Source organism: Myotis yumanensis, unplaced genomic scaffold, assembly GCF_028538775.1.
Source record: "Myotis yumanensis isolate MYYU_CA2020_CCGP unplaced genomic scaffold, mMyoYum1.0.hap1 SCAF_4, whole genome shotgun sequence".
Lineage (NCBI taxonomy): Eukaryota > Metazoa > Chordata > Mammalia > Chiroptera > Vespertilionidae > Myotis > Myotis yumanensis.
Genome location: NW_027223755.1, coordinates 39,354,741 through 39,380,964, shown reverse-complemented (window position 1 = coordinate 39,380,964; position 26,224 = coordinate 39,354,741). Strand labels below are relative to the sequence as shown.

The following is a 26,224-nucleotide window of genomic DNA, read 5'->3' as shown; positions in this document are numbered from 1 at the left end:
GGAAAAAGAACTGTACCAGCAAAATGATAAAATCTTTATTAAATACAGTTCTAGTTGAGTGAAAGCCTTATGCTATTACCTACGATTTTTTAATTAAATAGCAAATCAGTATATGGGGATAATAGTTGGGATATAAAAATAGCCTTGGAATAAAAAAGGAGGCTTTGTTTATGAGGTTAAATCTTATTACAGGACAGTGAAATTTAAGAAACTATATAAATTCTTTTTTGCTTGAAGTAAGAGATCGCTGTGAGAAACTTATTTATTTTTTGGATTAGATAGATGTCAGATTATTAAAAAATAGTTTTATACACTAGTTTGTTGTGTGATCTTTGGCATATATGTATTGTATTCTGAAGTCAATTAAAAGAGCTGCTTAGTACTCCAGCTGAAAGAAGTACTTGTAGTAGGGAAGTGGCAGTAGTGATAGAGAAGGAAACCGATTTGAGGGAGCCTTTTGTGTGGTGACTCCATTGCCTGTGTGGGAAGGGATAGAAGAGTAACCAGTGATGAATCTTGAGGGTTTTGGCTTGGATGCTTAGGTGGGAAACTGTGAACTAAGATTGGGAATACCGAAGAGTGGACTTGGTAATACTGGAGTTCAGTTTGACATGTGAACTTCATTGTGCCTGTGGAACACATAAGTAGGGATAGTACACAGTTAGAAATGTAAGTCGGATCACATGGGGGAGGTGTGGATGTTTATGTGGGCCACAGAAGTCAACACATTTTTAAGTAAGGATGAAATCTGTCAAAACCGTATCAAGTGAGTATGTGTGTTTGTGAATATTGGCATGGGGATATATGTAAGTTACTGAAGTCAGCCTGAGGTAACCAAACAAACGTAACTGTGGAGGGAGTCTGCCAGCAAAAGGGACTACCTGCTCAGATGTGATCATTGATTTCCTAAAAGTTAAAAAGGAGGTGTGTTCACTTCTGCAGCACATATACTAAGTTCAAAAGGAAGTGTTAGTCTGTTGGGAGATAAAAAGAAGAGGAAAGTTAGCTGAGGCTGCTAGCTAACCAAATAGTTGTGCTTCCTCTTCTATATTCTAGTCATTGGTCAGCAGCTGCCCAGTCAGAGATTATATTTTCTAGTCACTTGCACAGTTGGGTGGGGCTGTGTGTTTAGTTCTCCCCAAAGTAATTAAAGGAATGATATGTATGACATCAGGTCAAAGTGGTTAAGATGCATTCCTTTTCATAATTTGTCTGCTGAATGTAAAGGATTCTGAGGACCTAGGGCAGTGATGGCGAACCTATGACACGCGTGTCAGAGGTGACACACGAACTCATTTTTTTGTTGTTGATTTTTCTTTGTTAAATGGCATTTAAATATATAAAATAAATATCAAAAATATAAGTCTTTGTTTTACTATGGTTGCAAATATCAAAAAATTTCTATATGTGACATGGCACCAGAGTTCAGTTAGAGTTTTTCCAAATGCTGACACGCCGAGCTCAAAAGGTTCGCCATCACTAACCTAGGGGATGGGGAAGCCACAGATAGAAGGAACCTGAGTTCCTGTGGTAGTACTTTGCATTTCCATATCAATTTTAGGATCACCTTCTCAGTTTCAGGAAAAAAATCCAGCTGGGATTTTGAGTCTGTACGTCAATTTGGGGAGTATTGACATCTTAACAGTGTTATGTATTCTGATTCATGAACATGAGATGTTTTTGCCATTTATTTAGGTGCTCATTAATTTCTTTTAACAATGTTTATACTTCTAAGTTTACAAGTTTTGCACTCTTTTGTTAAATTTACTTGTAAGAATTTTATTGTTGATGCTATTGTAAATGGAATTATCTTTTTTTTTAAAAAAAGTATGTTTTTATTGATGTCAGAGTGAGGGGAGAGAGGGATAGAAACATCAATGATGAGAGCGAATCATTGATCGGCTGCCTCCTGCATGCTCCCTACTGGAGATCAAGCCCTAAACCATGGCATGTGCCCTGACCTGGAGTAAACGTTACTTCCTGGTCATGGGTGAATACTCAACCACTAAGCTACACCAGTGGGCAGGAATTGTTACCTTAATTTCATTTTCAGAATGTTCATTGTTGGTATATAGAAATACAGTTGATTTTTGTATGTTGATCCTGCAACCTTACTAAACTTATATGTCAGTTTTAATGAATTTTTAGTGGATCCCTTAAGGTTTTCTATATATAAGGTTGTGGCATCTGCAAAAATAATTTTACTTTTTTCTTTCCAACCTGGTGCCTTCTATTTTATTTTCTTGACTAATTACCAACCTCTAGTACAATGTTGAATAGAAGCGGTGAGAGTGAACATTTTTGTCTTGTTCCTAATCTTATAGGGGAAACATCCAGTTTTTCACCATTAAGTGTGTTGTTAGCTGTGGGTTTTTCATAAATCTGTTTATCAGGTTGAGGATGTTGAGTATTTTTATCATGAAAGGCGTTGGATTTTATCAAATACTTTTTCTCCACTTACTGAAATGATCGTGTGGTTTTTGTACTATTTACTGGTACATTTACATGAGGTCTTCCATTGGAGTAAATCTCAGAAATTACAGAAATTAAAGATTAGTGGACATCAGTATTTGGATAAATGGTAGAAGTCCTGGGAGTAGGTGAAATTACCCAGAGAGAGCATATAGAAAGAGAAGGTGGTCAAAGAGGAAACTTAGAGGAATATAAATATTTAATTACCATGTGCAATAAATGTAATGTAATGAAGACTTCACCTAAGGTAGCAGTTGTGGTTTTGCTGTACTAGGTAATTGTGCTATTGTCTACAGCTATTGACGTGTCTGACGATCTCTGGTAACGTGAAGTTTTTCTGCTCTTTATTTGATTGCCTTTGTATAACCCTTATACAAAGTATAACTATTTAAGGTGTAGGCAAGGAAGAGAATCAGCATGGTTTTTTGAAATGAATATGTACAGGTGGAGACAAAATAGGCTTACAGTTGTGAGTACATGAAACAGTTTATTCTTGTATTATAATTTACTAATTATTGCATTATTTTCCAAACTGATGACAGTGCTGGGAAGCAAGATCTCAACAAAAAATAATGCTTCCCAGAATGATAGTTTTCAGCTTCTTTAATGCATTTGGATTAAGGAGGGAATGTAAGGAAGATTACATGAAAAACAAGTTGGGGATTGAGCTATAGGCTAGTTAAGACTATGTCTTCTTTTGAGGGTAGTGAGGCTTCTAAGGGTTCTGAAAATGAGCATTTCAAAGGTATGTTAATATAGATGCACAAAAAACGATGGGCAGAGCTTGCTTAAGGCAAAGATAGACCTCTCACTAGAGAAGTTATGTGCCTGGGGTGTGACTACCCACCATGACCTGCCCAGTTTGGAATTTTTGATCAGATCACCCTGTGAGGTTACTTTTTGTTAGTGTTATTATAGCACCCCCTTTAAAAGTTTTTAAAAAGAGATTATCAAAGCAGCTTTATTTATAGCCCCCCAAATTGTAAACAACCCAAATGGCAGGAGCCAGGCCAAGGTGGGCAAAGGGAGAGGAAATGGGGGGCATCTGTAATAACCTCAACAACAAAAATAAATTTTAAAAATAGTAAATAAATGGATTTCAGTTAAGCCATATCATGCATACTATTAAATACTGATAGACATAGCATGTACTCGATTTCAAAATCATTGTGTTGGGAGAAAGAAACCAGACACGAAGAAAACATACTGTATGATTCCATTTATGTTATTCTAGAAAAGTAAAAGCAAATTTGTAGTGGCAGAAATCAAACAGAGACCTGGGAGGGATGGATTGGCCATAAAAGGGATAGAGGGAACTTTTGGGGATAGCACTCCGTTTATATCCACTGAAAAACCATTTTTAGAAAGACTGTTAACTCATGTTTTCTAAAAGTATATACATATAAGTCTTTCAGTGTGAAAAATTGTTGGCTTTCTGTTTTTATGATTGCAGGAAGCATATGTGCCTCATTTCTTACCCAAAGCTACCAACTGCCAGTTCTTGATACAATGTTTATAAGAAAGAACTATCGAGGCAAAGATTTTGGGCTTCATATGCTGGAGGACTTCGTTGATTCCTTTACAGAAGATGCACTTGGCTTGCGGTATCCACTGTCCTCTATAATGTACACAGGTAAATGGAATAAGTGAAAAATGTTAAACTTGTCTCTGACTAGTTTCCGCAGAATTTTATAAATTTGCATATAACAATATTAAATAAATTTTGATTATTTGATACCCCAGGCCAGTGATGGCGAACCTTTTGAGCTCGGCGTGTCAGCATTTTGAAAAACCCTAACTTAATTCTGGTGCCGTGTCACATATAGAAATTTTTTGATATTTGCAACCATAGTAAAACAAAGACTTATATTTTTGATATTTATTTTATATATTTAAATGCCATTTAACTAAGAAAAATCAACCAAAAAAATGAGTTCGTGTGTCACCTCTGACACGTGTGTCATAGGTTCGCCATCACTGCCCTAGGGCTTAATTTTGCAAATGTGTCCTTATCTCACTATATATATATATTGGGGGGGTATGGTAGCTTTTTAAAAGATATGAACTTTAATTTTTTTTAACTGTTTTGTTTTTGTTTGTTTTAAATATTTTTTTTATTGATTTCTGAGTGGGAGAGGGGGAGAGAGAGAAACATCAATGATGAGAGAGAATCATTGATCAGCTGTTTCCTGCACACCCCCTACTGGGGATCCAGCCCACAACCCAGGCATGTGCCCTTACCGGGAATGGAACCATTACTTCCTAGTTCATAGGTCAAGACTCGGCCACTAAGCCACACTGGTCAGGTAGAGCTTTAACTTATATACCATAAAATTCACCTTTTTAAAATGTTAATCCTCACCCAAGGATATTTTTTCCATTGGTTTTTCGAGAGAGTGGAAGGGAGGGTGGAAAGGGGGAAGAGAGAAAGAGAGAGCGAGATAGGAGAAACATTGATGAGAGAGAGACACATAGATTGGTTGCTTCCTGCATGCGCCCTGATGGGGGCTGAGGATTGAACCTCCATACCAGGCATGTGCCCTTGACCAGTAAACAAACCCAGGCACCGTCCATTCCCCCATTTCTCCATTACCTAGTAAACACTAAAACACTAGCTGCTAGGGCTTATCTGCCCTTTTTTGTAATAGTCATCTGAGTGGGTGCGAAGTGGCCTCTAATAGTTTTGGATTGTATTTGATGTTGAAAATCTTTTCATGTGCTTATTGGCCATTTGTATGTCTTCTTTGGAGAAATGTCTATTTAGATTATTGGACCACATTTTTGGGGGTTATTTGTCTGTGGTAGCTTTTAAATTAAAAAAGAAAGAAAGAAAGAAACCTCAGACATATACGAAAGTATAAAAAGTAAGGTAAATACTTATGTACCACTAGCATGTACCATCTATGAGAAATGGATCCTTTGCCAGCACAGTTGCACTCCTACCTAATTAGCTTACTCCCTTCCCTGACATAAGCATTGTCCTCAATTTGGCATTTTTCTTCATACATTTCTTAGACTTTTAAGATATATATGTACATCCTCCAATAATATGTCATATTATTTTTAATACTTTAAAACTTTATATAAATGAAAGGTACTGTATGAATTCTTCTTTAGTTTGCTTTCTTTACTCATCTTTATGTTTATTAGATTCATTAATGTGGATTTACATAGTTCTATTCATTTTCAGTGCTGTTTAGTATTCCATTGTATGGCTGTACTATGTGGTGATGTTTTAAAAACTATTAGTGGATTTATATTTGCATTTGTATAAAGGCCAAACAACTGTTTTTTCTTAATGTAGTAAGATTTAATCCTGGAAAGTAATTTATTTGAAAACTTCAATAAAATATAATTTACCATCAGATGTTTATTTTCACTAAAAATATATTTTCTAGGTTTCCTCTCTCTTTTTAATATTAAAAATCTAGAAAACAAGAACCAAATGTTGCATCCCCATTTTGAATTATAGTTTTTCTCTAGACCCATACATGTGAATGAAATGAATCCTTGTATACCCTTTGATAATTTGAACATAGATTATTGCTTTACTAAATTTGGGGAGGAATGGAAATACATCCACTATAGGAAGAATTCCTCAATACTTCACTTTTTGTTCTTTCATTTTGAATTTAGGACCAAGTTTTGTAAAATTCCATTAAAAAGAAACTGTTGGGATTTTGTTTAGGATTGCATCAAGTTTACAAAATAATTTGGAGAGAATTGGTGTTTTTACACTATTGAATCTAACAATCCTTTTATTTAGTTCTTCTTTTATGTCCCTCAATAAAATTTAATAATTTTCTTTTTAAAGGTTAAACACATCTTTTATTTGGATTTTTATTGCTTGATCACATTAAAACTTTAATATGGAATTTCATTTAGAATTTTTATGTAAATGAGATGACTGTATAATTTTCTTGAGTTGCTTTGGTGTTTTGGTATCAAAAAGTTATGCTAGCCCATTAAGTGAGTTGGCAGCTTTCTATCTTTCTGTTTTCTAAAATAATTGATATTTTGGATTTCTAGAAAATTCTAAATGTGTTTTTTAGCTTGCAAGCAGTACTTTGAAAAATATCCAGGAGACCATGAACTCCTTTGGGAAGTTGAAGGTGTTGGACATTGGTACCAGAGAATACCTGTCACCAGAGCATTACAGAGAGAAACACTTAAAATTACAGGTAAGAATGTTTTAGTTTGAACACATGTCCCACTTAAAAATAGCAGTGCCTGATGGTGATGGTGCCCTGTACTCCAAAGCAGTGGTGTGCTGTGATGTGATTTCTCTAGTAACAGACCCTCTTTCCTAAAGTATGATTTTTTGTTATGTATTAATATTAACATTTGAGTCACTAAGAATAGCCCAGCAGAATGTAATAATTGGTGTGTACGAAATAAACAGAGATACTGAAACAGTATAGAATAGGCATCAGGAAATCAAAGATAGTCCACAGTCTCATGTATCTCTCCTCAAAGTCACAAAATACAGATGATTATTTAAGAATCTTTATAATTGAAAGGTTTTATTATAAGACTAGAGGCCTGGCGCACAGATTTGTGCACTGATGAGGGGTGTGGCCTGCAGGGATCAGCCCGCTGTGGGAGTGCCACTCATCCCGGTCAGCCAAGCAGCACTCCCACTGTGGGAGTGCATTGACCATCAAGGGGCAGTTCCTGCATTGAGTGTCTGCCCCCTGGTGGTCAGTGCGCACCATAGTAACTGGTTGACCAGTCATTCTGGTCATTCTGTCGTTTGGTTGCTGGGCCTTTATATATATACTAGAGGCCCGGTGCACAACAATGTTGCAATTATAGAAGCTAAACAAACCCCAACCCTTCCCTCCCAGCGGGGGGGGAAGGTCCCTCAGCCCGGCCTGTGCCCTCTCACAATCTGGGACCCCTCAGGGGATGACCATCTGCTGGCTGAGGCCTGCTCCCCGGGGGATTGGGCCTAAGCTGGCCATCAGACATCCCTCTGGCAGCCCGGCAGCCCTCGGGGGATGTCCACTTGCCAGCGGGGAGCAGACCTAAGCTGAAGTCAGACATCCTTAGCGCTGCTGAGGAGGCAGGAGAGGCTCCCACCACCACCGCTGTACTGGCAGCCATCAGCCTGGCTTGTGGCTGAGCAGAGCTTCTCCATGTGGGAGCTCACTGACCACCAGAGGGCAGCTCCTTCATTGAGCGTCTGCCCCCTGGTGGTCAGTGTGTGTCATAGTGACCAGTCATTCCCAGTCTTTCTGCTGTTAGTGTCAGTTTGCATATTACCCTTTTACTGTGTAGGATAGAGGCCTGGTTCATGGGTGGGGGCTGGCTGGTTTGCCCTGAATGGTGTCCCGAATCAGGGTGGGGGTCCCGCTTGGGTGCCTGGCCAGCCTGGGTGAGGGGCTGATGGCTGTTTTCAGGCTGCCCGCACCCCCTTCAGGGTGGGGGTCCCCACTGGGGTGCCTGGCCAGCCTGGATGAGGGGCTGAGGGCTGTTTTCAGCCTGCCTGCACCCCCTTCAGGGTGGGGGGCCCCACTGGGGTGCCTGGCCAGTCTGGATGAGGGGCTGAGGGCCGTTTTCAGGCGGGCCAAGCCTGCAACTGAAGCTCCCAGTCTCTCCTTTTTTTTTTTTTTATTCTGGGATTTATTTACCTTCTGTAATTGAAACCTTGTTGCGGCTCCAGCTCCGAGGCCAGCTGGCTGAAAGCAGGTATCTGGGGTTTGTTTAGCTTCTATAATTGCAACATTGTTGCTTAGAGTGCAGCTCAGAGCCGGGCTGCAGCAGGCGGGGAACCTTGGCTTCCTCCATCATTGGAGCAAGGAAGCCTCCTGTTCACTTCAGCTACCTGGCTGCCGGCCGCCATCTTGGTTGGCAGTTAATTTGCATATCGCCCTGATTAGCCAGTGGGAAGCATAGTGGAGGTATGGTTAATTACCATGTTTGTCTATTATTAGATAGGATAGATAGGGGTGAAGGGGATATCGTACACCTAGATTTTCAACACCCTTCTATTCATGCTGCTCTGTAGGGCTTTTGTGGAAGTCAGAACAATGTTATTAAAACCGAATACTGATTGGGTTACAATTTGTAAAATTCTTCTACACACAGCAGTTCCTCCAAATGAAGCTAAAAGAACTACGTCTGGAGGATATGGTCTTGCATCTGTTCCAGAATATGAAGCAGGAACTGAAGATAGTCAGTCTAGTGAGATGCAGCTAACTGTAGGTACACTGTATATTTATTGTAGGAAATAATTTTTGTTTCTTTAAAATAGATTCAGTGAATATTTAAATTTTTAAATGTTATTGTTCATTCAACAGACTTACGTAATTTCTACTGTATTCGTTTTCTGGCATCTTTTTTTTTTTTTTAATATTTTTTATTGATTTTTTACAGAGAGGAAGGGAGAGGGATAGAGAGTTAGAAACATCGATGCGAGAGAAACATCGATCAGTTGCCTCCTGCACACCCCCTACTGGGGATGTGCCCGCAACCAAGGTACATGCCCTTGACCGGAATCGAACCTGGGACCTTTCAGTTCACAGGCTGATGCTCTATCCACTGAGCCAAACCGGTTAGCTTCTGGCATCTTTTAATTGGTTACTAAGGACTTAATTTTCTTTGAAAAATAATTTGGAATTCACATAAAATAATATAGAAGAAAATGAAAATCTGTAATCCCACTTCTCCAGAGATAGCAACTGTTAATATCTTGCATATAATATACATGTATCTGCATACATTTTATTTTTGTTTTCTTTTATGCTAATTCTAACTGCTTTTCTCACTAACAACATTTTTTTGGAGGCTACAAGGGTGCATAACATAACATGTTAAGCATTTTTCATGGCATTACTATTTTTCTACTGTTTTTAAATATGATTGTTAAACAGCAGCACACTAGCCTATCATATGTAAACTAGAGGCTAGATGCACGAAACTTGTGCAAGGGGCTCAGCCCTCACAGCCAAGGCGGCTTGCCTCAGCCCTCTCAGCCCTGGTTTTTTCTGGAAGGTCATTCGGAAGGACATCCGGAAGGTCGTTTGGTTGTCCGGTACAATTAGCATATTATGCTTTTATTATTATAGATGCCATCATTTATTTCCTTAACATACTAAGTTTTACATTTATAATGTAACTAGAGGCCTGGTGCATGACATTCACACACTGCCGGAGGGAGGTCCCTCAGCCTGGCCTGCACCCTCTTCACAGTCCGGGACCCCTCGGGGGATGTCTGCCTGCCAGCTTAGGGGCAGTCGGACATCACCCTACGAGTCCTTAGTGCTGCCATGGAGGCAGGAGAGGTGCCTGCCACGGCTGCTGCGTTCGCCAGCCATGGCCCTGGCTTATGGTTGAGCAGCGCTCCCCCTGTGGGAGTGCACTAACCACCTTCAGTGTGGGGGTCCCCACTGGGGTGCCTGGCCAGTCTGGGTGAGGGGCTGAGGGCTGTTTTCAGGCTGGTGGGTGACTGAAGCTCCCAACTGCTCCTTTTTTGTCTTTTTTTTTTATTCTGGGCCAAGGCCTCTGCTGCTGAAAGCAGGTATCTGGTTTGTTTCGGTTCTATAATCGAAACACTGTATCATCTCCAGCTCTGAGATCCCGGCCGGCTGAAAGCTGGTTTCTGGGGTTTTGTTTAGCTTCTATATTTGTTACAATGTTTCAAACTGCCAGCTCAGAGGCCGGCAAGGCAGGAGGGGAACATTGGAGTCCTCCTTCACTGAAGCAAGCAAGCCTCATGTTCGCTTCCAGCTGCCTGGCTGCCAGCCGCCATCTTGGCTGGCAGTTAATTTGCATATCGCCCTGATTAGCCAATGGGAAGGGTAGCGGTCGTACACTAATTACCATGTTTCTCTTTTATTAGATAGGATGTATACATTTGTACATGCATCATTGTGCATATGTTAGTATTTTCTTGCACAGATAGGTTTCTAGAAGTGGAATAAGTAGTAGGCCAAAGGTTATGAAGTTATTGTGGGAACTGTGAGGCTAAGTTTCAATAAGTGTATGCTAGGCCTTTGTAGAATGAAATGCACTTTGCAAATACTAGGTAACCTGAAATTAGATGGGCAATTTCCATTACTGTGGCTTTCTACTTTCCTAGAATTTACTTGATATTAGTTAAAATATGGGTCCATCAATGGGATTCTAGAAGTCTGTTTTATGTAGTTTTTTTTTGTGGTGGCGCTTATTACAGTTATATTTGTTTTGTATACGGTATCTGATATATCTTTTGTGAGTGTTGAGTATGCCTTTGTAAAGTCGGGTGCATTTCAGAGACACATGCTTTGGGGAATTATTTGTTCCTCTTATTTCCTGTTTTAATTAGCATAAGTGAAGAATTTCAAAGTGTTTTTAAGGATAATATAAATAATAACTATATATAAAGAATTAGAGTTTTTAAATTTTTTTCTACATTTGGAACTTTAGACTTTAGAATAAGCCCCAATTCTATTACATTGCAGTCTAAATTCCTCAGTTATACTCAGATTCACTTAGTTTTGGTCAGATATCATGAAACCAGGAAAAGTAGAAAAATCTAATATTCCCATATATGCAGTGATATTAATTATTTATTTTAATATTAAGCAAATAATTTTCAATGTGTCATTTAGTGAGAATATATTCAAATTACACTAAGTCAAGGTTGGCAGCATAAATTAGATTTTTTTATTTTAGAACTTCATATTCTTTATAGTAATAGTTTAATAATTCAAGGAGAATATTTCTCATATTAAGCTATTTATTACATCTCTCTTTTTATCAGTAACCACATGGGGAAGTAGTTTTATTTGTTTATTTTTACTACATGATGTATTTTTTAGCTTTATTGAGGTGGTATTGACAAATAATTGTATATCTTTAGGGTGTCCAACTTTGTTTTGATATACATATACATTGTGAAATGATTATCACTACATGATTTATTCTTTAGATGTTGGTATTTCTATTTGCTTTTTCCTATTTTTGGACAGAAAACATTACATGTACTTTACTTTTTGTACCTTTTATTTATTCATCCTTATCTATGTCTTAAACTTGTCTAGTTGAACTATAGGCTTCTTGAACACAGGATCTTTATCTTATCCATCACAATTGTTTCCTTGTGTGTGTCCTATAAACACACCTTGAAGTGTAGGTGCCTATAATATTGTAGAGTTTTGATAACTGTGTGACTGGATAGCAGTTTATATAGTAAAGTGGGTACCTTGGCAAGTGCTGGGTATACAAATTATGGGTCCGTTAAGCCTGGAAAAAGCAGATGGTCCATTATTAGAACAGATAAGTGAACAATTACACTATAGGGTAATAATGGCCTTAATAGAGCATACATACAGCAAGTGATTGCAGGTACATAAAAGAGAATGTATGACTAACTCTATGCAGGGACTGGAATTGGTGAAGTAGAGTTGAGATGACCTTTAAAAGGTGTGTGGGAGTTCTGTGCCAAATGTTGCTAGGGCATTCCAAGAGATGGCATGTATGAAAACACAGAGGCGTGAAAGAAAATGGCATGTTTGGTATGGAAGAGCATTTGGTATTGGGAAAGTTGGGAGTTTGTATTTCAGGTAGCGATAAACTATTACATTTTATTTTTGTAATGCAAAGGAGTAGCACAATTTACAGGTGGGAAGCACCACTGTCATCAGGGTGGAGAGGATTACGGGCGTGTGGCTAGAGAGGGATGCCAGCGAGGAGGCTATTAGAACAGTTCATGGTGAAGATGCGAAAGGCCTGAACTAAAGCGTTGGCAATACAAAGGAGGGGGCAGTTTTGAGAGATTCTTAAAGTCAGAATTGACAGGCTTTGTGGTTGATTGAATGAGGGATAGGAAGAAGTATTACTGTCTCACAGCCATTCTGGTTAGACTGAATTATTACTGTCACTTAACCAAGATAGGGAATACTATTGGGAAAAGATTATTAAAATGATATTGTTCAGTTTGAGACAGGTTGGATGTGAAATTAGATGGAACATCCACTGGGGAGATATCTTATTAGAAATAGAGCTTTGGAAGTTGGGGGAATTAACTTGCATAGATATTGAAGTGAAGGTAGTAGATAAAATGACAAACGGAAAGCATGGATTGAAAAGAGAAGGTAGCTGAAGACAATACTGGAAACTCCAGTGCTTACCACTAAGACATGAGATGGCTTGATAAGTTCTTAGGCTCATAATAAATTGGGCTGTAACATAGCCTTTTTATTTCTTACGTAAGTTTTAATTGAATAGTGAGTACAAAAAGTGCTATTTGAAAATGTTTTAAAGATTTTCTTTGACACTGAATAAAGTAGATCCACAGGGAGAAAAAATAATCTACAACATTTGGTTTTAATCTGTATTTCTATTTTAGATTGATTCTCTAAAAGATGCCTTTGCAAGCACTTCTGAAGGTAAGAAATTCAGCCGATCTATTAGAAAGTGTTTGAGACACTTAGAATTAGGGGTGTGTGTGTGTGTGTGTGTGTGTGTGTGTTCGTTCCTTAGAGCAAGTGGACCCAGCTCTAACGTCTACTTCTGGGTCTAATGCCACCACTTCCACTGATTTTGCTGTGTGAACAGAGTGAGCTATAGTACCTCTCTTCCTCATTTTCTTACCTGTAAAATACAGACAGTAACATCTGCCTTGTTTATTTCCCAAGATTAAACAAACCCCATTTCTATTATATTGCAGTCCAAATTCCCCAGTCATACTCAGATTCATTTAGTTTTGGTCAGATATCATGAAACCAGGAAAAGTAGAAAAATCTAATCTTCCCACATAGGCAGTGCAACTAATGTTTTATTTTAATATTAAGCCAAATAATTTTCCATGTATCATGTAGGGAGACTATATTAAAATTACACTATGTCATAAGGTTGGCAAAGATTATTGGGAGAGAATATAAATGAAAATGCAAAAACACTTCGTAAAACTCAAGATAACATGGAAATGTGAGAAATGAATATTAACAAAGTCTGATATGAGAGAAAGGTAGTGTGTAATGGTGGGGATATATGTAAACTCGCATAGTTCTTGCATGGCTGCTGTTTTTTTCTTAGGTCATGATAAAACACCAGTTTCCACTCGGACTCGAAGTAGTCATCTGAAGCGGCCAAAGATTGGAAAGCGGTTTCAGGATTCTGAATTTAGTGGTTCTCAAGGGGAAGATGAAAAGATAGCTGAGACTTCACCTACAGCTTCCGTAATTAAGTAAAGTATTGTTTATTTTACCCTCATTATTTTGTTTATTCTTATTTGTGTATTATTAATATTTAATATTATTATATTGTTCATGTAGCAAATGACCTTGGTATAGGAGTTTGTATTTGAATTTTTCTACAAGATAATTGTTTACACTTACCAGTGGTGTCACTTTGACAATGTTATAGGGAGAATTTGCTAGTAAGAGAGTGGGATAAACTCATAATTTAATCTCATAGGCATGAAAATCCAGGAGAATATTCTATTGATTATCCCAAATGTGTCATTATCACCAACTTTGAATTTGACAGTAGCTGTAATTTTTAATAATGCTTGGGTGTGGTTAATTTTAAAAACCCTCAGTTTTACATTATAACGGATTCATTTCACTGGGGTATTGGATATAACATAAATTAGTGATAACTGTAAATGGTGCAGTCAACTCCTCTTAATCAACAGAACACTTGGGTCAAAACTTTTCCTCTATCTTCCTTTGAAGCTTAAGAAAACAAGATTTTTAATTTTATATTTAAACTACACTTCTGCCCTACTAGTCCTACCAACTGTTCCTGAATCAACCATTCATAGTTTTGCCATTTTAGCTGTGAAATTATTTTACTCAGGTAGAGAATTTTGTGTCTGTACTAATTTCCTTATGTAAATAATTTTTCATTGTGTAATTGCATCAGTATGTAAATATTTTATTTTTGTAAAAAATTCATGTTAAAGGCGATATAAATAGATATTTAAATCTAGTAATTTGTGAAAAGAATAATAAGAGTTTAGATAATTATGGTTTTCTCATGGAGCCACATTTTGATGTAATATCCTTTTTAGAAGGAAATGTAACAATGTATTTTAAATTGAACATCTCAGAATGATGTGGAATTCAGTTTGCTTTTCATAAACAGAACAGTAACAGTGAGGCTATATGCTTGAATGCTTACTCAGACACTACAAAGAACGTAATTTTATCTTTGCCCTTGAAGAATGCCTGGTGGTTTCTAATACATATATCTGTCTGTGGCTCAGATTAAGAGCACTGCAAGGTAGATTGTGATGGGTAATAATAGAAGTGCAAACGCTGTGATGCAGAGGAGAGTGTGACTGCCTCTAATGGAGGGGATGGAGACGTTTGGTATTTGGGCTAGGGCTTCAGAGATAAGAGGTAACTAAACAAGCAGAGTTGGGAGAAGATTTCTAGTCCAAGGGTTCACAAACTGTGGTCTGTAGGTCAATTCTGGCCCACTACCCAATATAAATAAAATTTTATTGTAACACATCCATGCTCATTAGTTTACAGGTTTATTATGATTGCTTTTGAGTTAAGTGGCAGAGTTGAGTAGTTATTCAGGGACCATATGTCCCACAAAACATAAAGAAAAGTTTGCTGAGCCTGGCTCTATGCCATGGATGTCCGGAGAGCTTCCCGTAATGAAGGAAATGTCCTGTGTCTGCCCGTCCAGGATGGCAGCCACTACCCATGTGCCATTCGCGCACTTGAAGTGTGGTTGGTGCAGCTGAGGAACTGAATTTTTTATTTCATTTACGTTTAATAACAAATAGGAACACATGTCTTATGGCTACTGTATTGCATGTGCAGAACTAGACTACAGGAATAACATGAACAAAGGCACAAAACGAAGAGGACTGTTGATACGGATATATAAGGTAAATGGTAGTGTAACTGAAACCAAGTTTCAACTGCCTGCTGCCACAGAAGCCAAACTGGTGAGACAGATGCTGGTGAAAAGGAAAGAGGTTTATTCAAGTGCTGGTCATCTGAGAAGATAGGGGATTCTTTGTCAAAAGCCCATCTCAACACCTCAGTGCAGACCGAGGTTTTTATAAGGAGGAACAGGGAAAGTAGAACAAAGAAATCACAGTGAGGGAGTTGAGTAGTTCTGTACATGCAGGCCAGCACAGTCCATTCCGATATGAATCTCGAAACTGGTGAAGTGATGGCCTGGTGTGCGTCATCCTGGTTCTATGGTTAAAGATTAGCAAGTTTCCCAGAACTGGGATGACTGAAGGGCAGAGTCTGCTTCGTCTGAAGTTAGTTCCTAGGATTCTTATACAAACATGCTCTTCATCTACAAGCTACATATTAGTCAGAATCAGCATTTACAGAAATAGTGTCAAAAAGAATGGTGGAGTGGGTTACAATTTCTCACTGTTACAGTAGTATCTAGTAGGAGGTAAGAATATAAGGGTCTGGTCTTGTTAGGCTTTAAAGGGAGATATCCCTTATTCTCTAAGCCATAGAGAACTATCAGAGTTTTCTGAGTGGGGCTGTCAGGTACAGATATGTATATGAGAAACACAGCTTTGGAAAACTTTCTAAAGAATAAATATTAAGATGAATTGGGTGCCCTTGTTGGTGTGGCTACGTTGGTTGAGTGTTGTCCTGAGCTCTGAAAAGTTGCCGGTTCGATTCCCAGTCAGGACACATGCCCAGGTTGTGAGTTCAATCCTGGTCGAGGTGTGAATGAGAGGCAACTGATAGATGTTTCTTTCACATCACTATTTTCCCTAACTCTTTGTCTGTCTGTCTGTCTGTCTGTCTATCATCTATCTATCTATCTATCTATCTATCTATCTATCTATCATCTGTCTATCTAGAAAAGATGAATTGGGAAGAAGTTACTGTGAGAATTCTCCAGAGAGAATTGGGGCGTGAAAATGGTAATAGTAAGTTAGGGATATGTTTGAAAGACATTTTGGAGGTAGAACTAAACCGTATCATTTATGGTTCAAATTGATTTTTTTTTGAGAAAGAAAGGGGCTTTATAATATGCCAATGCTGGGATAAAAGCTTTAAACTGTACGGTCCCAGGTATACTAGGATGTATGTTTACTTTAATAGAATAAGATATTATCAGATATGAATAGAGTAAAGGAAAGGTCTCATTTACATGTTTGAAAATATAGTGATGTTATTAATTGAACTGGAGAACAAGGTAGGAAAGAACAAATTTATAGGATGAAGAGATTGGTCTTGGACCTGTAAAATTTGAAATTGTTGACTGAACAACACTTAGTTGATTCTCTAAAGTGTTACTTTATTAACAGATTCCTGAAATTCATATTCATCCTTAAGGAAACATGTAAGAATTTTGTTTTGTTTTTAGATTGGAGTCTACTTCACACACATCAGAGAGCTCAGAAGAATTACTAGAAGAAGAACATGCACAGAGTGTGGTTGAATTTGAGGACGGAAGTAGTGATAAAGATGCTCATTCAACACCTAAAATCCAGTCACATCTGGAGAAGCAAGATGGTGAAAAGGTAGGAGATCACTATTTATTCCATAAATAAAATGAATGGAAGTAAACGAAACTTTAACTTTCTTAATCTACCTAATAGAACTAGTTAGAATACTTTAAGGTCCAACAGGTCTTCAATTGCAATCCTAATTTGGTTAAGAGGATATAAATGAGTTTCCCAGAAAAATATATATATATATTTGACTTCAAATTCCTGCTAAAATAACTAAATTCATTTTTTTAAACACCAGAAAACATACAGGAAAATCCTCTGTGACTAAGTAAACACTTTATCTCACTTGATTTCTTCAGCTCCTCAAATATTTATCCGTATCTTCTTTTTTCTTCTCTATTAATTTCTTGTTCTTCTTTTTCTTAAATAGCTTTAATCTTCTCCTCTCTACAGATTCCTTATTTCTTCTTTCATATGTGCTGAAGTTTCTTTAAAAATCTTTTACCTGCTTGCTTCATCCAGCCAGCAGCTAAACAAGTGAAACTACATTACCAATTTTATTTTCTTAATTTACACCAATTTAGCTTCCCTCTATTTCTTGAAACTCTGTTTTTAAATAACTTTTTTTCTTGTAGAAAATTTTGAAAACAAAGTACATATTTTAAAAAGAGACTTTATGGGTTGCTTCCATATCATGGCTCTTGTAAATAATGCTGCAATAAACATAGGGGTGCATGTATTCTTTCAAATCAACGTTTCAAGTTTCTTCAGATACATTCCCAGAAGTGGGATTGCTGGGTCATAAGGCAATTCCATTTTTAATTTTTTTGTTTTGTTAATCCTCACCTGAGGATATTTTTCCATTGATTTTTAGAGAGTGGAAGGAAGGGGGAGAGACAGAGAAAGAGAAACATTGAAGTTACAGAGACACGTCGATTGGTTGCCTCTCGCAAGTGCCCTGACCAGGGCTTGGGATCGAACCTGCAACTGAGGTACGTGCCTTGACCAAAATCGAATCCATGACCCTTCAGACTGTGGGCCAACATTCTATCCATGGAGCCAAATTGCCTAGGGCCCATTTTTAATTTTTTGAAGAACCTCCACACTGTTTTGCATAGTGGTTGCACCAATCTGCATTCCCACCAACAGTGCAGAAGGTTCCTTTTTCTCCACGTCTTCTCTAACACTTGTTTATTGATTTATTGATAACTTTTTTGATAGGTGTGAGGTGGTATTTCATTGTGGTTTTGATTTGCATTTCTCTGATGATTAGTGATGTTAAGCATTTTTTCATGTATCTATTGGCCTGTATGTCCTCTTTGGAGAAGTGTCTAGTCAGGTCTTTTGCTCACTTTTCAATTGGGTTATTTGCTTTTCTGGTGTTGAGTTATCTGTGTTCTTTATAAGTTTTGGATATTAACCACTTATCAGATATATCATTGTCAAATATCTTCTCCCATTCAGTAGGTTGTCTTTTTGTTTTCTTGATGGTTTCCCTTACTGTGCAAAACCTTTTTAATTCGATGTAGTCCCATTTATATTTTCTCTTGTTTCCCTTACCCAAGAAGATATTTCAGAAAACATATTGCTAAGAGAAATGTGCGATATTTTACTGTCTATGTTTTCCTATAGCAGTTTTATGGTTTTGGGTCTTACATTTCAGTTTTTAATCCATTCCGAGTTTATTCTTTTTTTTTTTTTTTTTTACATTTTTTCACTTAGGCAACGGTCACATTTTTAAAAATATATATTTTATTGACTTTTTACAGAGAGGAAGGGAGAAGGATAGAGAGTTAGAAACATCGAAGAGAGAGAAACATTTATCAACTGCCTCCTGCACACCCCCCAACGGGGAAGTGCCCGCAACCCAGGTACATGTCCTTGACTGGAATCGAACCTGGGACCCTTCAGTCTGCAGGCCGATGCTCTATCCACTGAGCCAAACCGGTTAGGGCTCGAGTTTATTCTTATACTAGTGGCCTGGTGCAGGAAATTTGTGCACAATAAAAGGGGATTAATTAGAGGAAATATTTCAATAATGCTATTTGCCCTTTCTCTATAATAGAAGTGTCAGAGATGAAAGAAAATTAGTAAAATGTATATGAAAATCTTTTCAGAGTCTGGGGCGCACCATGGGACTCAGAGTCAAGTCCCCGCCCACCCACGTGTGCCTCAAAATCGTGCGAGACCCAGACCCGGCCGGGCACCCCCCATGGGGCTAGATCCAGACCCAGCCAGTCCCACCCTTGTCAAGCCCCGCTGGGCGGGGGAGCGCAACCTCAGGTCCCCTGGCCTGGCGCCGGGGCGGGGGGCGTGGCCTGAGGTCCCCCAGCCCAGGTCGGGGAGGGGGGCACACCTTGAGGTCCTCTGTCAAGCCCCACCAGGTGGGGGACATGGCCTGCGATCCCCTGTGAAGCCCCACTGGGTGGTGAGCACAGCCTCAGGTCCCTTGTCTAGCCCCGCTGGGCGGGGGGTGCGGCCTGAGGTCCCCCAGCCTGGCACCGGGGTGGGGGGTGTAGCCTGGGGCCCCCCGGCCCGGTGCCGGGGGGGGGTGCACCTTGAGGTCCTCCATCAAGCTCCACCAGCGGGGGGCATGGCCTGAGGTCCCCTGTCCCAGGGCGGGGGGCATGGCCTGAGGTCCCCTGTCAAGCCCCACGGGGGCAGGGGGCGGCGGAACCTCAGGTCCCTGCTGATTGATCGTTAAGGCTCATTACTGGAACTCGGCCTCCGCTGTGGGCACAGCCATCTTGTGTTACGGCACCCCCCCCCCCCTTCACTGTGGGTGCCGCAATCGGTGTGGGGTGACGGTCAATTTGCATATTCCTTTTTTATTATATAGGCTGTGGTTAAGAAGGTGGTCTAGCAACCCCAGTGCCCATCAATACATGAGTGAATAAAAAAAGCTGTGGTACATATATATACACAATAGAATACTATTCAGCCATAAAAAAGAACAAAATTGTACTTGTTGTGACAGCATGGATGGACCTAGATGGTATTGTGCTAAGTGAAATAAGTCAGTCAGAGAAAGATAAATACCATATAATTGCATTTATATGCAGAATCTAATGAACAAAATAAACAAAATTAAAACAGACACATAGATACAGAGAACAGACTGACAGTTGTCAGAGGAGAGGGCGGTGAGGGGGCTGGGGACTTGATGGAGTCAACTGTACAAATTGGCTGGCTGGCTCCTCCGAGAAGCCCTGTGTGGGAGCAGGCGTGGGGGCCCCCGAGGCAGGGGGGCGCTCAGTGCGGAGAGTGCAGGAGGTGGGGTGACCCCCAGAGACTGCGGCCCTGGGGAATGGGTGGGTAGAGGGTGCATGGGGAGTAGGGTCGGGTCGGGTCGGTGGGCTGCGGCGGGCCCGGAGGTCCGAGCCCAGAGCAGAGCCTGCACCTTCCGCTGCCCGCCCTTCGGGGACTCTCAGAACTGAGCCAAGAGGCAGGTGCACCGGGCAGATGGGTCTGAGTCCTGTTTGACAGAAGAGAAACTGAGTCACCAGCTCAGGAGCTGCAGGGTCAGCGGGCCCGAGGGCGCTGGGTCCGCCTGTGCGCGGAGGTGGCCTCTGTCTGGAGATGGGTTTCTCTTCTGTGTCCGCGCCTCTTGGCTCGGGTCCCCTGTGCTCCATGACTCTGGCATCTCCTGGCTTCTTTGCGTTGGTTTGGGATGGTTCCTGTGCTTGGAGCCACCTGAATGTGCAAGGCCGAGGCCAAGTAGGAAGGGGCGGGGGTGCTGACTGTGGGTCTCAATAGGAGTCTGAGGTTTTGGGGAGACCTTCTTGAGCTATCTTCACCCCAGTCCTGGTGCCAGTCATTTTTCCAGTGTAATAGGGAGGAGGAGCGCTAAATTCCATGTCCAGCTCTGCTGTTTGCCAGTTGTAAGACCTCGGGAAATCTCTTCCTTCTCTAATTTCTCCTTTAGAAGATTGGAACCCACAAAGATAGCAATAATGGTGGTCCTTTATTTTGTGCTTACTTTGTGTCAAGCACTGATGTGTTCCACTTAATTCTCCCGATAGATACAAAAACTGAAGCTCAGAGAGGACATATAATTTGTTCAAGATTACACAGCTAATAGGTGTCAGAGATTGGATTTCATCCCAAGTCCGACTCCATAAGCCATGGCCTTTACCAGCAGGCTAGCCAGCCTTTAGGGCACACTCCCCATTGAGAGAAGAGGGAGGTGAAAAGTTCGAGGATCCCCCGCTCCCTGTTAGGTTTTATTTAGTTTGTGGCCAGCAAAGACTTGCCCTGACCCGACCTCATAGCCTTTCCTCACCTGGTGCTGCTGCCTCTGAGCTCCAGACTGAAGGGGCAGCAAAGAAGTGGGCTGTGGCCATTGCAAGCCTTCTTCACACAGGGCTTGGGTGCTGGGCCCTGGGGTCAGCTTCCAAGACAGTTGCTGTTTCAATCCATCATCCATCCACCCTCCTCAATGAGCAACCTCCCTAAGAGTTGGATACATGAGGCAGGGTCTCTGAGCTCTGTAGGCCTAGCTCCTCCTAGAGCTGAGGCAGTGAGAGGCTGTGGCTGAGGCTGGTCCAGCGAGTCCCTGAAACCTTCTGAGCTTCAGTTTCCGCGTCTGTTATAGAAGTTATTAAGACTCCCACGGGGAAAGCTGCTGCCACTCACCCCGTGTCTTCTGGCTGCTTCCCTCTTTGCTGCCCCTCCCCACAGGCTCCCCCTCTGCACCTCCTGGGGACCATCATGAATGGTGGCCCTTCCCTGGAGGATGGGGCCTTCCCCTCTCCTCCTCCCTTGCCGCCACCCCCTCCCCTAGTTGGCGGGAGTTCTGTGAGTCCCATGCCCGGGCCGCTGCCCTGGATTTTGCCCGCTGTTTTCGCCTGTACCTGGCCTCCCACCCCCAATATGCAGGGCCCGGGGCCGAGGCTGCCTTCTCCCGCCGTTTTGCTGAGCTCTTCCTGCAGCATTTTGAAGCTGAGGTGGCCCGGGCCTCTGGTTCCCTCTCACCACCCATCCCGGCCCCTCTGAGTCCTGGTGTGGAGATCCCACCACATGACCTGTCCCTTGAGAGCTGCAGGGTGGGCGGGCCTCTGGCTGTGCTGGGCCCTTCTCCATCATCCGAGGACCTGGCCGGCCCCCTCCCTTCCTCGTCTCTTCCTCTTCTACAACCTCCTCCTCGAAGCCGAAGCTAAAGAAACGCTTCTCCCTCCGTTCAGTGGGTCGCTCCGTCCGAGGTTCAGTCCGTGGCATCCTGCAGTGGCGGGGGACCGTGGACCCTCCCTCCCCAGCTGGGCCCCTGGAGACCTCATCGGGCCCCCCAGTGTTAGGTGGAAACAGCAACTCCAACTCCTCTGGTGGGGCTGGGACCGTTGGCAGGGGACTGGTTAGTGATGGAACATCTCCAGGGGACAGATGGACTCACCGTTTTGAGAGGCTGAGACTCAGTTGGGGAGGAGGGACCTTGAAGGATGGAGCCGGGATGGTGCAGAGGGAAGAGCTGCTGAGTTTCATGGGGGCTGAAGAGGCAGCCTCTGACCCAGCTGGAGTGGCCGGGGAGGAGGGGCAGCTGGGCCTACCTCAGGGGGAGGAGGGCAACCTCGGTGGCAGAAGTGTCGCTTACTGCTTGGAAGTGAAGAAGGAGGAGGAGGAAGTCGCCTGGAGCTCTTTGTACCACCCAAGGCATCTCGGCCTCGGCTCCGCATTCCCTGCTCTACCATCACGGATGTGCGGGCGACCACAGCGCTGGAGATGCCTGATCGGGAGAACACATTTGTGGTTCAGGTGGAAGGCTCCTCAGAGTATATCCTGGAGACAGCTGATGCTCTACCTGTGAAGGCCTGGGTGTCTGACATCCAAGAATGCCTGAGCCCCGGGCCCTGCCCTGCTACCAGTCCCCACACCATGACCCTCCCACTGGCCCCTGGGGCCTCATTTCTTACAAGAGAGAACACAGACAGCCTGGAACTGCCCTGCCTGAATCACTCAGAGTCTGCCCAGCCAGGATCTACTGCTGGGACCCAGCGAGAGCAACGACCGCCTGTCCCAGGGGGCATATGGGGGCCTCTCAGACCGCCCTTCATCCATCTCCCCTAGTTCCGCCTCCATTGCTGCCTCCCATTTTGACTCAATGGAACTGCTTACCCCAGAGTTGCCACCCCGCATCTCCATTGAAGAGGAACCCCCAGCTGGGACAATTCATCCCCTCTCAACCCCCTACCCACCCCTGGACACTCCAGAAACAGCCACAGGGTCATTCCTGTTCCAGGGGGAATCAGAGGGAGGTGAGGGGGAGCAGCCCCTCTCAGGGTATCCTTGGTTCCACGGGATGCTCTCTCGACTCAAGGCTGCCCAGTTAGTACTGGCCGGAGGCACCGACTCCCATGGTGTTTTCCTGGTACGTCAGAGTGAGACGAGGCGGGGCGAATATGTCCTCACTTTCAACTTACAGGGCAAGGCCAAGCACCTGCGTCTGTTGCTGAACAAGTAGGGGCAGTGCCGGGTCCAGCACCTGTGGTTCCAGTCCATTTTTGATATGCTCACGCATTTCCGGGTGCACCCATCCCTCTGGCATCTGGAGGCCCCAGTGATGATGTCCTTGGCAGCTATGTTGTGTCCTCCCAGCAGCAGCAGGGTGAGCAGAGCAGGTCTGCAGGAGAGGAGGTGCCCGTGCACCCAAGAAGTGAGGAGGCCGAGTGCAGGCCGGGAACCATGCAGGGGTGTGCGAGGGAGATCGATGCTACCCCGATGCCTCCTCCACCCTCACGCCCTTCAGAGCGAGTGACTGTGTAACCGAACACCTCCCGCGACCCACCCCCACCCCCTGAACCCCCTTCATGGACAGATCCCCCACATCCTGGGGCAGAAGAGGCATCGGGGATGTCAGAAGTGGCAGCAGCAACAGCCACAGCAGCCAAAGAGAGGCAAGAGAAAGAAAGTGGGCAGTGGAGGGATCCAGGAAGAGCTGGTCCCCGTGGTCGAGCTGGTCCCCATGGTTGAATTGGAAGAGGCCATGACACCAGGCATGGAGGTCCAGGGAGGCCCTAGATCTAGTGGGGTCCCTGAAGCAACACCAATGGTGCAGCTCCAGCAGTTACCACTAGGGGGCGATGGAAAAAAAGGGGGCCACCCCAGAGCCATTAATAACCAGTACTCCTTTGTGTGACACTCTACCCCCACCCTTTCTCAACTTTCTTGCTCCTTAGCCCTCAGTTCCTGAGACGGGGGCTGAGCAGGGACATAGAGGAGCGGTAGGAATCCCCTCCCCATATGCTTCCTTACCCTTGATGGCCAAGGGCATATATGTTGGTACAAGAAGAGGTTCAAGAGTCCCGTTAACTCCCCAGTTCATACACTACAGGTGCCCCGTCCCCTGGGGAGGGGACTTGGGTTCCATTACCTCTCCAAGGGGCTCTATGGTCTGCCCCGCCCCTGGGGGCCATTTCCCCATTATCTACCCCCCAGCCCAAAAGGAGGGGTGAGGGGGAAGGGCTATCAGTTAATATTAAGGTGGTGGTGGTTGTTGTTTTAAACAAAATGGAGAAGCATAAATAAATAAAAGGGTTTATCTCAAAAAAACAAACAAAAAAACCCTACAAATTGGCATTTACAAGATAGTCACAGAGATGTATATAGTCAATAATATTGTGATAAATATGTGTGGGGCCAGGTGGGTACTTGAAGCAGCAGGAGGACCATTCTGTAAAGTACATGATTTTTAAAACTACTTTGCTGTACATCTGAAATTAATACAGAATAATATTGAATGTAAATTATATTTGAAAAATAAAAAAGGTTTATGTGCACCTATCAGTGATGGCGAACCTTTTGAGCTCGACCTGTCAACATTTTGAAAAACCCTAACTTAACTCTGGTGCCGTGTCACATATAGAAATTTTTTGATATTTGCAACCATAGTAAAACAAAGATTTATATTTTTGGTATTTATTTTATATATTTAAATGCCATTTAACAAAGAAAAATCAACCAAAAAATGAGTTTGTGTTCACCTCTGACACGCGTGTCATAGGTTCACCATCACTGACCTAGATGCTTATGGGCATATATATATATTTGTGCTTTTTTTCTCCTTTAAAAACTTAATATTAACTGTATATACTTCATTTAACCAGTTTCATTTGTCCAACAATACATTGAGCACATACTGTTATAGGTCACCAGTGCCACTTCCATTGAATTCCAGTGGATTTTCTGACCTAGATTGACTACTCTCTCTCCAAGATTCTCTAGCTCCCTTGCTTTTTAACACTACTGTATTTTAACTTCTTGGTTTTCCTATCTCTTAAGTTTTGTTTTGTTTTATTTATTTTTTGACTGTTCTGCTTTTTCATCTAAAAGACTCAGTTCTTAACTTTCTGCTCTTTGGTTCATCCTCTCTCTTTTGAAAATGCATCCAATCTAATGGTTCAATGAGGGGATGACCAGTAACTGTAGACTTTCAATATTGATCCAGAGTGTTACTTGCCTTCTGAATATTTCTGTTTAGACAGATGTCTTTTATCATCTTAAATTTAGCACAATCTCTGTTCTTTCTTATCACTTCTGTATTGAGCCTTGTAAAAAATTTATCTTTCATTCAGTTCCCCAAACTAAAACTGGCTGGACTGAGTTGTTCTCTTCTGTTGCTTCTCACTTTTAGTTACCAGAATTCTATTTTTTAAAGCTTTTGCACTATTTTTCTCATTTTCTTCCTTTTGATATGTCTTCTGCCCTAATTGGTTCTTTTATGAGTTTTATTATAATTGTTTTCTTTGTGCAAGTTATTTTGTGTATCTAAGCCCCTGATTTCAATAGTCCTATGTAAAATGTTCTTTATATGACTTCAAGGTTTCTATATAATTCAGCCAAATCTATTTCTGAACACTTGAGTGCATCAGTTTTCTTATTATTAAAACTAGAGGCCCGGTGCACAAAAATTTGTGCACTGGGGGGGGGGGGGTCCCTCAGCCCATCCTGTGCCCTCTCGCAGTCTGGGACCCCTCAGGAGATAATGACCTGCTGGCTTAGACCTGCTCCCGGGTGGCAGAGGGCAGGCCCAATCCCTAGGTGCAGCCCCTGGTCAGGCTCAGAGCAGGGCCGATTGGGGAGTTGGGGCGCTGCCCCCTGTCATGCACAGAGCAGGGCGGATCGGGAGGTTGCGATGCCACCCCTAGTCAAGCTCAGGGTAGAGCCAATTGGGGGGTTGGGGCACCGCCCTCTGTCACACTCAAGGCAGGGTCGATAGGGAAGTTGCGGCCCCACCCCCTGTCATGCACAGAGCAGGGCCCATCAGGGGGGTTGGGGCTCCGTACCCTGTCACACACAGAGCAGGGCCGATCAGGGGGTTAAGGAGCTCCCCCTGTCATGCACAGAGCAGGGCCAATCAGGGGGTTGGGGAGCTCCCCC

The 26,224-nt window shown here is 42.3% G+C and overlaps 1 protein-coding gene and 1 pseudogene across 5 annotated transcripts in view; both read left to right on the top strand.

The window, feature by feature from the left end:
• Positions 1-26,224, top strand: part of FAM169A (family with sequence similarity 169 member A) — a 56,525-nt gene that overhangs the window by 23,575 nt on the left and 6,726 nt on the right. For all 5 annotated transcript variants that reach the window (XM_070412190.1, XM_070412189.1, XM_070412188.1 and 2 more), the window contains 6 exons: positions 3,926-4,105; positions 6,525-6,653; positions 8,563-8,675; positions 12,806-12,845; positions 13,495-13,645; positions 16,768-16,924. In XM_070412190.1, the coding sequence (XP_070268291.1) occupies positions 3,926-4,105; positions 6,525-6,653; positions 8,563-8,675; positions 12,806-12,845; positions 13,495-13,645; positions 16,768-16,924 (770 nt within the window). The remainder of the gene's footprint in view (positions 1-3,925; positions 4,106-6,524; positions 6,654-8,562; positions 8,676-12,805; positions 12,846-13,494; positions 13,646-16,767; positions 16,925-26,224) is intronic.
• On the top strand, positions 21,566-23,984 carry LOC139008091 (SH2B adapter protein 1-like; annotated as a pseudogene).